This window comes from Brassica napus, chromosome C3 (genome assembly GCF_020379485.1).
Source record: "Brassica napus cultivar Da-Ae chromosome C3, Da-Ae, whole genome shotgun sequence".
Classification (NCBI taxonomy): Eukaryota; Viridiplantae; Streptophyta; class Magnoliopsida; order Brassicales; family Brassicaceae; genus Brassica; species Brassica napus.
The window spans coordinates 49,355,585-49,366,603 of record NC_063446.1 but is presented as its reverse complement, the minus strand read 5'-3'; the positions used below and the strand labels follow the sequence as shown (position 1 = coordinate 49,366,603).

Below are 11,019 nucleotides of genomic sequence, written 5' to 3'. Positions count from 1 at the left end.
AGCTATGCTACCTGTTGGGGAAAAATATTCTGGTATAAGAATGTCTCAGGCCTCGGACAGGACACCGGCCTACAGGTTTCTGCTAGAAGAAAGTCTTGGTTCCTACCCCTGCGCTTCAGTCTCCGCTTTCGCGTAAAAACGGAAGTATTCTATATCGGAGACTTCCATATTTCTGAATATGGAAGAGTTTAACCTATCTAATCGACGTATCCACGACTATATAAAGGGAGCCCATAACCTAGAATAAGGGATCGACATTCAGAGACTAAGATATTAGATTTAGGTGGGCAGAACTAGGGTTTATACACCAAACGTTGTAGTTCCTGCTCAAATCATCAATAAAACATCTTTTAGTCTCGATTCTTGCTTGTCAAACGACCTCTTCCATTGTTCCGTAGTACTCACAAAGATCCTACATAAAAATACCCTAACAATTTGGCGCTAGAAGGAGGGGAGTAATCTTAACTACGAGACTATGGCAATAGAGGAGAACGACGAGCACGTTCACGCCACTCCAAAGTAGATCGAGTTACAGGCTCAACTCAATGCCCTTCAAAACCAAATAACCGAGCTTCATAAAGCTCGGGAAATCACCGCCGAGAATCCCGAACTTCTCTCAGAAGTTCAAAACTTGAAGGAGACGCTAAGCGAGCACTCCAAGCAGCTGAGCCGGCTCGAAGCTTAGCCGGCTCAAAGCCAAAAATCTTATCCTCAATGACGAGAACCAAGCCCTACATGCAACGGGCAACAAACGACGCCAATTCCGAGCTCAGTTTCGGCCCATGCAGCCTCTCGACACCTCTACTGACGAGGGCAACGAGATCCAACTAGTAGATATGCCTCAAAAGTTCTCTTTTCCCAATATGAGGATGTACAACGACACGAGCGATCCGAATAACCATGTCACCCAATACAAGCAATGAATGCTCACTGTAGCAATTCAGAAGGAGCTGAGGGAAGCAACCATGTGCAAAGGTTTCGTCTCAACCCTGACGGGACCTATCCTGAACAATGGTATATCAATCTACCCATTGGGTCCATACCCTCCTTCGCCGCCCTTGGCGACAAGTTCGTGGAACAGTTCGCAAGCAGTAGGAGTCTAGAGAAGACCTCAGACAACCTCTACGAGATCCTCAGGCATCGAGCTGAATCACAACGGGCCTACATAGCATGCTTCAATCAAGAAAAGGTGGCCATCCCCGAATGCAATGCTTCCACAGCGATCTCAGCTTTCAAAAGAGACCTACTTCCCAAAGGGGATGGATCTATACAAAGAACTGACCAAGTATCCGTGAAAAAATATGGAAGACGTACTATCCCGAGCCTGGGCGCAGGTGAAATGGGAAGAAGACTTCGCCAGTCAAGCCAAGGCTGAATAGAAACTAGATAAAAAAAATGCTAAACAGGCAAAAAGCGATTGAGATGAAGGATCCTACCAGAAGAAAGAGGCAGGGAGCATGAACCCAAGCAGGTACCAGAATCGGCCCCTAGACTAAAGCTGAAGGTCTGACAGTATCCACGTCGCCTGATATCTCCCACCAACCCATATCGAAACCAGAGCTGGACAATGTTTTGAGGCAGATGGGCCCACAGGTCAAGTGGCCTCGGAAGATGAAATCACCCGATTCCTTCTGGAACTCAAACCGGTGGTGCGACTTCCTTAATGATCACGGTCACAAGACGGAAGACTGCGTCGCACTAAGGATCGAGGTCAACGAGCTACTGAAAAAGGGACACCTCCGGGAGTTCCTCTCCGATAAATCCAAAAGCCTCCTTAATAAGTATGCCAGCAATTAGCCCATAGGAGCCACTCCTGCCTTTCATCCTCGACAAGACAGAATGATCCATGTCATCTCTGGCGGATCTGAAATAAGCGGTGTATGCCACGTAGCTGCAAAGAAAAGTACGTGAAACGCTAAGAACAGTCAATAGACCGGGAAAACAAAGTGTCTGCTCCTAGGTACGGATGAGATCAGTTTCACCGCAAAGGGGCAGGAGAAGGACCTAGCTCCCCACCAAGACGGCTTAGTCATATCGCTCACTCTAGCAAACTGCCTGGTAAAAATGATACTGGTGGATAACGAAAGGTATAGTAACATCATCTTCCAAGCCGCCTACCAGGACCTGGGGCTGGAAGAAGGCGCACTAAAGTGTAGGGTCACTCCGCTCAAAGGATTCAGCGGAGAAGTCAAGCAGACCACCGGAGAAATCTTTCTCCCGGTATACGCCGAAGGGATCAAAATGTCTACCAAGTTTCTCGTGGTCGATTGTGAATCACCATACAACATTATACTCGGACGACCATGGATACACGACATGGGAGCCGTCCCTTCGACGCTCCACTAAATGGTCAAGTTCCACACTCCCTGGGGCATAAGAGAAATCAAAGGTGACCAAGAAAAATCCAGATCCTGCTACCAGACCACCTTGAAAGGAAAGACCCATGAGAGAAATCAAAGGAGACCAAGAAAAATCCAGATCCTGCTACCAGACCACCTTGAAAGGAAAGACCCATGTCTTATAGCAATTACAATGCAAACCTCCGGCCTTGCACTCTGAAGAGGCGGAGGTCGAAGAGATGGACGACGTACCATTAACCGTAGGGGATCCAACCCGGAACCTGAAGATTGATAGACTTCCTCAAGTCCAACTCAGACTGCTTCACCTAGTCCAACGAGGATATGCCAGGGATCGATGCATAGGTCATCATGCATAAGCTCCAAGTTAACCCTTTACACAGCCTGTCAGGCAGAAAAGGAAAAAAATCGATCCACAGAGGGAGACAATTATTAACGAAGAAGTCAAGAATCTGCTGAATTCCAGATTCATCAAAGAAGTCCAGTATCCAAAATGGCTAGCCAACGCAGTAGTGGTGAAGAAAAAGAACAGAAAATGGAGAGTTTGTATTGATTTCATTGATCTCAACAAATCTTCTCCCAAGGATCTGTTCCCCTTACCTCACATCGACAAGCTAGTTGATGAGCTTCATGGATGCCTTATCCGGCTATAATCAGATACTCATGCACCCAAAGGATCAGGAGAAGACTTCATTCATGACATCCTGGGGCATCTACTGTTACAAAGTCATGCCATTCGGCCTGAAAAACGCAAGGTCCACCTACCAAAGACTGGTGAACACGATGTTCGCAGAATAAATCGGCCATATTATGGAGGTATACATCGACGATATGTTGGTAAAATCCCTGGAAGCCGAAGATCATATAGCTCATCTACAGAAAGCTTTCTCCACCCTCCGGAAGTATAACATGAAGCTTAACCCCGTGAAGTGCTCATTCGGCGTCAGTTCTGGGAAATTTCAGGGATATATAGTGACCCACTGGGGCATCAAAGCCAATCCGGACCAGATGAGGGCCATCCATGCAATCCCTTCACCTCAAAATGTGAAAGAAGTCCAAAGACTAACCGGAAGAATGGCAGCCCTGAGTAGGTTCATCTCCAGTCTGTCCGGAAAGTCTCATGTCTTCTTTGAAGATCTCTAAAATCAAAGGACTTCCAATGGACCGACAAGTGCGAGTCCACCTTTGATGAACTCAAAGCTATCTCACTATGCCACCCCTACTATCGAAGCCATTGGACGGAGAAACTCTGCTACTATACATTGCGGTGTCGAAACACGCAATAAGCACCGACTTGGTGCGGGAAGTAGACAAAAAACAACTCCCCATCTACTACATCACTAAATCCTTGCTTGACTCTGAGACCCACTATGGGTACCTCGAGAAGCTGGCTCTAGCTCTAGTAGTAGCAGCTCGGAAGCTACGACCTTACTTCCAGGCTCATCAGATCGTGGTTGTGACATCACTCCCTATAAAGACAGTTCTCCATAAGCCCGAAGTATCTGGATGATTGGCTAAATGGGCAGTGGAGTTGGGAGAGTACGATGTAGTATTCAGGCCAGCCACCGCTATCAAGTCACAGGCTCTGGCCGACTTCGTAGCCGAATTCTCTCATGCTATGCTCCCAGCCTTACAACAAGAGATCGCTCTCCGGAATGAGAAGGGAGAGACATGAGAATGGACGCTATATGCAGACGGCTCAAGAAACGTTTGAGGCGCAGGGGCAGGAATATTCCTCACCTCCATTGCAGGAGATCAACCTCAAGAGCAGTGAAGTGCAATTTCAAGACGACCAACAATGGGAGCGAGTATGAGCCCTTAATCGCAGACACGTCGCTCGCTAAGCAAATGGGGGCAGAGAACATCCAAGTCTTCAGCGACTCGCAATTGATAATCAGCCAAGTGCAGGGAGAGTATCAGGCTAAAGACGTCTGCATGATCAGATACATGTCAATAGCCAAACGCCTGATCGGGAAATTCCAAAGCTGCAAGCTCACGCAATCCTAGTGAACAGAATTCCCACGCCGACACTCTGGCCAATCTTGGATCCGTCCTAGAAACCAAAAGCCAGATGAGTATTCTCCTACTAGTGCTCCTGTGGCCGGCGACAGAGAAAGAAGCAGAGCCTTAGGAAATCTCTGCTATAGACGAAGGAGTAACCTGGATGACTCCGGTCATCAGATACCTAGAAAGCGATGTCCTACTGGAAGATCACAACGAAAGCATAAGGATCAAGAAGCAAGAAGCAAGATACGGTATCTCCTAAGGGAAAATATACATAAGATCCTTCTCTGGACCGTACCTATCGTGCCTATCCCCTAGAGAAGCAATAAGGATACTAGAAAGGCTGCACGACAGAGGGTGTAGATCCTACTCCAGCGGTAGGAACCTATTTCTCAGATCCCACAGAGCCGATTATTATTTGCCTACAATGGCGGGAGAGGCCAACAAGCAAGCCAGGAACTACTGTCAAAGTCAGCAACACGCCCCGGTCTCCAAGTTCCCACCGGAAAATCGAAAATCCGTAAGCTCACCCTGGCCATTTAGGAAATGGTGCATGGATATAGTGGGGAAATTCCTAATGGCACCGGGAAAGGTCTTCCTTCTAATAGTCACCGACTATTTCTCCAAATGGGTAGAAGCCGAAGACTAAGCAACGTACCGGACAATCAGATCCGTAAATTCTTGTGGACAAACGTTATCACCCGCTTCGGAATCCTGCAAGAGATCATCACAGAAAATGCACCTCAGTTCACCAGCTACAAGTTCAAAAATTTCTACAAGAACTGGGGCATAAAGCTTACCTTCGCCACATCAAGACATCCTCAATCCAACGGACAGGTGGAATCCACCAACAAAATAGTTGTAAACATGGTAGAGAAGCGCCTGGAGGATGCTCACGGAAGATGGGCAGAAGAGCTACACGGAATACTATGGGCCTACTGGACCACTCCTAAAACAGCTACGTTGGAAACTCCCTTTTCACTAGTCTACGACACAGAGGCGATTGTACCCACGAAGGTGCACGTAAAGACGACAGTGTCAAGATCTCTCTCTCAAGAAGAGAACGACAAACTGATGGTCCTGAGCCTCGACCTACTCGAGGAAAAGAGAAAGGCAGCACGACTGCGAAGTTTTGAACGTTCGATCCGCAAAGGAAGACGCTCCTCATCGATCGACAATAACCCTTGTTCGTCGCTCAATTTTCATCAACCACCGTCGATCCAAACACCAGTTTCGTCGACCGACACTCGCTCACCACTGCCGACCGAAGCTACTCTTCCGTCGACCGATATTTTCCATCCGACGTCGATCGATACTTCAGTCTGAACATCGATCATGAGTCGCGAGACATAGTTGTGACTTTGATTCTTGCACGAGATAATAATTGAGACCTGCATGACCAGGAGGGTCATCTGCGTAATGCAACAGGTTAGAGGATAGATGCTCAGGGGGCTACAATCCCTGAGTCCGATACTGATGCTAGAGGAACTGCTCAACCTGTAGATGAGGCTGCTCGACCCAGAATGTAACACCCCGATCCGGCAGACTAGGCCGCGGTCGAAGCCTTACGTCGCTCGGTCCACTTCCTGGCCGAACCTCTTAATCTTCGCCCTTTAATTATAATATCGCCTAAAGGCGAGGGCTAACTTAGACCTTAGCTAAAGACTTTCCTAGTCCTTTATAGCATAGATCCTTTCAACAGATACGCAGCGGATTATTCTCTAATTAACCATTGGTCTAAAACCAATCTAACACTTGTCTGGTCGAATCACCTTAGCCTTGGTCAGTTTACACAACTACCGATTAGCTTAAAGGTCAATCCTAAACCCAAACCAAGTCATACGATTCTAAGGTTCCATTCCCCTAAACCATTCTATCTAGATCTATGCAGGTATTGTAAGATCTTACCTTTGCCACATCTAAAGAGCTTATTAGCTCATTGGTCCTCCATTGACTCAAATTGCTCTTGCTTGCCAGCTGGACCACGATCACTCAATGATCTTACTTAAGATCCTGATCTTGACTCCTGCACCAAACAGCTCCCCTAGGTACTTAGTCATTCAACCAACCATCCCCACAGACATAAGTAACCTTTGAGAAGTCTTTGAAAGGATAAGGATATGCATCTGGCCTTTCTCGGCTCATGCACACTCCGAAACCCTTTTGCCTTATAGGCAATAGTACCCAGTCCATCTTCTGGACTGACAAAGCTCATTAGATCCTAAGTCAATCAACCAACCATCCTCACATGACTTGGAACTGATGAGTCATCATCTGGCCTGACCGGCCTTGGGACTTAACCCAGACAACAAATATGATTGGTTCATACCAACCGATGCATTCATTAATCAGGTTTGTACCGACACCTTGGACCATCATCCAGAGTTCAGGTCGTCCATACTCAACCATGATCAGATCTTACACGGTTTTCCTTGAACAATCATACTTAGACTCAATACTTATGGTCTACGACACATAGTACTAGCCATATACTTCGTCATGACTCTTAGCCAATCTCGAAGTTATCAACACCAAGGTTGATATCTAGAAGCATCACATCAATACTCTTACTCCAGCAACGTGACTATCCATACTAGTGCTCGGCCAACGAAACATCGTCATGAAACATGATCCAGCCACTAGACTTGATAACCATCGTCTACTTAGCAGGTATTGACATAACCGGCCTTCCATTGCCATCATGTGGGTATACGCCCTACATAAGGCATATGGCGCCTATCCTACTCACCAACCCGAAGTTGATTGTAAGATATCCTACTTAGCCTTTGCGGCTAGAACCATCCAACCACTAACCATGGATTATGGTTCATACATCAATCATGTTGTACGGATTGCACTAGCCCTTAAGGCCTTTGCTATTTCCTTACACTCGTATTGACCTAACTGAGAACCCATTGCCATCATGTGGTCCATGCCCAACATAATGCATGTGGTGTCCTTTTAACCATCGAATCACTCGTACCCTTTTCGGTCCCGTTCCGTTCGTACCCTTTCGGTCCCGACCCGTTCGTACCCTTTCGGTCACGACCCGTTCACATCCGATGGATCATGATACGTTCGTACCTCTTGGATCACGACACGTTCGTACCTCTTGGATCACGACATGATCGCAGATCTTGGATCACGATACATTGCATCCTTGGGATAACGATGCACCCTTTGGTCATTGGTACCTTTTAGTCCTCGTACCTTTTGATACTTGCAACCCTTGGTATCTCGTACCTTTTGGTTACTTGCATCCTTTGGTATCTCACAACCTTTGGTAACTCATGACCCTTGGCAACACGCAACCTTTGGCGACTAGTACCCTTTTGATCCAACCTCTCGGCTATGGTTAGCGATCAACGTAACCAACCATGACACTAGGGTCTATGACATGGTAACATGGTTAACTATCACGTTCCATATATATATATATCATATAGACATAATAATATAAAGAAACAGAGATAGAACCACTCACAACCGCTATAGCCCTTACCGATCGGTCAGTTCGTCTCTCGGCTAACCGCCCCTGGACCCTTGGTCCTTTGCGCCTATTTTCCTCCAGGAATAGGTCTTCCTCCTGACCTCAGTGAATTATAAAAGCCACGGCCTCATATGGCTAAAGCCATACTCACCATGAACCGGATCGTACCCTTAAGGTTTTGATCCCGGATCCTGCCCTTCCGGCTTGGATCCTCGGTTCTCATTGGGGGATCCCTTTGTTTAGGACGTGTTTCCTTTGCCTCAGACAGAATTAGACTGAATGAGAATGAATCAATTTATCCCTGGACGTCCTCCCTTTATATAGAAAACCAAAGGGCATGTGCGAAGGAACACATCCCTTCCAAGCATCCTTTCGGAACAGATCTTGGCCATCGATTACAATCAATGGTCCAGATTGCACCTGTTGGATCTTGGAGGTTTCCAGATACATCTAGGCACGTCCAACAACATCTAGGCATGTCAAACCCAAGCCCAAAATGATATCCCAAGCCCATGGCCCGACCACAAGAGCCCACCGGCCCGTAGCCACCTTGGGTCGACCATATGGCCCGACCATAGTCCGAACCTGGCCCAACTGCCCGAGACCCGAACACTCAGTCCAGCTGAGTTGAGCTGACTCCCAGCTGACCCAGCTGAGTGAGCTAGTAGCTCAGATAGTTAAGCTGACATAACTTGGACCGAGCTAGACTGCACTGGATCGAGCTTTGTTCAGCTGATCGAGCTACTCGTCTACATCGTCCAGCTATTGTACAACTCTCCCAACTTGTTCTCTTCATCATATTCAATCCGTCTAAGTCCTTTGATCCATTTATTGACATAGACCCATGATCAGAAATGATCCATTCTGATCATTTCACTCATCCCACCTTGTTCACGATCAATTCTCTTGATCTGAACAAATGCAGTCTGGTTTCTATCGAAACGTCTAGGTCTTATGTCAAGAACCCGGGACGGGGATGCGACAAGTCTCCCCCACTTGAGATGGATTCGTCCTCGAATCCAGTGGTGGTTATACCTTGTCTCATGACAAAATGTCCCAACTGAACTTATTCTCGTATTGAACAGAACAACTTGATTCTTTAAGAACCAAATGAACTCTCCAATGATTGAATCTCTTTGACCATTGATGTACCAGTCAAGTCCTCACGAACTCGTTCCAATCTTTAGGCTGCTCGTCCTACAACGAGTCCTAACAGATTGTTATGATTCTTTTGTCCTTCATAGACAATAAGGCTCATGACCTCAGCCACAACGTACTGGATCATCCCCTTAATCAGCCACAACCTTTTCTGGCTTGGCCACATTGCGATCTTAGTCCCTCCAGACTAAAAACGCCTCAGACTTGACTTATGTCCTTCACTGGACTTTGTCATAATTCGATCTTGGTCCATTTACGGACGTGATCGTATTCCGGTCCTGGTCCACTCAGGAACTAGACCGTTTCACCCCGACCATAGGTCCATCTCCGAATAGGTCGTGGCCTGATCCTCGTCCTTTACTGGACTTGATCATTCTCAACCTTAGGTCAAACTCCGACTTGGTTGTACTGCGACCATGGTCCTCTCCCGGACATGGTCAACTTCGGCTCTGCCATCTCGGCGGGAGCCGACAGAAACGGACTCTAGGACTGCGGAGCTGTCTCTGGCTCTAGTTCAATCATAAATGGATCCGACCTATCAGGGGGGACACCCTGTGGCGACTGGAACACATCTGGGAACTTCGACACCAATGAATCCTCTGAAAGGTCTTTCAGACAGACAGAACTGCCAGGCTCTGTAGTTGTAATTGTAGCCAAAAAGGACTGACAACCCTGTTCCAGCATCCGAATCACTCGAACTGCTGAAACCACTACTTTCTCTTGAGCCGGACACAGACATTGGTACTGGATCGGATGAAGCCCAGTCTCCAATTGCCACGACCTTTATGGCAATCGAGAGTGGCCCGAAACTTTCCCAACCAGTCCATACCTAGGATCACTTCGTGATTCTTTATGTGGACATAGACAGATTCACAGGGAATACCTTTCCCTGAATTGACACTGGGATATTTGACATGAGACCTAATGAGTTCCTGGCTTGCCCACTGGCTGCCCTCACTATCCCAAAATTATCACCAGCGTCCAGACAGAACAGACCCTTTCCGACCAGTTCCCGGACTCACAAAACCTATGTGTAGCCCCTGTGTCGGAAAGTACGTGGGTTTTTACACCACCAATAATGAGGGTTTCTATCAGAGACCCCCATCAGAATCCCCTAGACATACTAGGTTCCAGACCAAGCATTTCTACTTGAATGTAAAAAGATAAATTAAGAGATTGCCAGAGATCGAATCAAAAGATCCGGAAGCTCCGTCGTCTCGTGACAGTCCATACACCCTCGGTGTTGTGGTTGGTTTGCCTTGGGACGCCTTTCCTGAATCTCCACGGCCCTTCCCCTGACTTCCTTGCAGCTTGGGACAATCCGATTGGAAATGTCCTCGCTGGCCACAATGGAAACAGGTCATCTGGCCGCTTCTACCAGACTAGTTCGGTTGAGGACAGTTCTGAACCCCATGGTCCATGCTGCCAAAACAAACACAAGCCCCCTTGGCCTTCCAGTACTCACCAGGATGGTTCTGTCCATATTTGGAACACGCAGGTCGGCCACCAGAGGTCTTGCCTCCGTCCACCCGGTCCCATTTTCTCCTTTTATCATTAGTCTTGCTCGATGGGCCAGACTGTGGCTTAGCCTTAAGCTTAGCTTCTTCAGCCAAGTTAGACTCCAACAAAGCCACCCGTTCCACTTCCAGTGGGTACCTAGATGAGTAGGATTTCGGTTTAATCACACATTTGGAAAACGTCCCATACCATTCTCCAAAGCATCTTACTATTGCGAATGCTCACACCATTCACAACAGCAATTATAATATACCTCAATCCCCATCATACTAAGATACCTAACATCATGTTCTTCCAATGATTGGAACGAACACCCTGAGTTTCCTCATTCTTTCCTTGGACGGATTCAGATTGGAATTAATTCATTCCATCCAACTAGATCTAAGGAAACCAACCTTGACTTGTACCGAGTCCTAGCTGATCCATCTGATCACAACTCCACTCGTGTACTGGTCATGTAGTGTTTCCCTTCAGCCAGATTTAACATTGCAT

At 47.2% G+C, this 11,019-nt stretch overlaps 2 protein-coding genes across 2 annotated transcripts; both read left to right on the top strand.

The window, feature by feature from the left end:
• Positions 1-1,581: 1,581 nt before the first annotated feature.
• Positions 1,582-2,346, top strand: LOC106403243. The gene is made up of 2 exons (XM_013844088.1): positions 1,582-1,781; positions 2,088-2,346. Exons 1-2 carry the CDS (start codon positions 1,582-1,584, stop codon positions 2,344-2,346), a joined length of 459 nt encoding a protein of 152 aa, XP_013699542.1.
• Positions 2,347-4,907: 2,561 nt separating this feature from the next.
• On the top strand, positions 4,908-5,687 carry LOC111210951. Its single transcript, XM_022711755.1, has one exon. The coding sequence runs from the start codon at positions 4,908-4,910 to the stop codon at positions 5,685-5,687; it is 780 nt and encodes a 259-aa protein (XP_022567476.1).
• The last annotated feature ends 5,332 nt before the right edge of the window (positions 5,688-11,019 follow it).

Bases quoted from the DNA above. Each gene is read 5' to 3' on its own strand.
- LOC111210951 (XM_022711755.1), top strand. From the start codon at position 4,908: ATGGTGCATGGATATAGTGGGGAAATTCCTAATGGCACCGGGAAAGGT.
- LOC106403243 (XM_013844088.1), top strand. From the start codon at position 1,582: ATGGGCCCACAGGTCAAGTGGCCTCGGAAGATGAAATCACCCGATTCC. The intron at 1,782-2,087 runs GTATGCCAGCAA...GGATAACGAAAG, and splicing joins TCCAAAAGCCTCCTTAATAA to GTATAGTAACATCATCTTCC.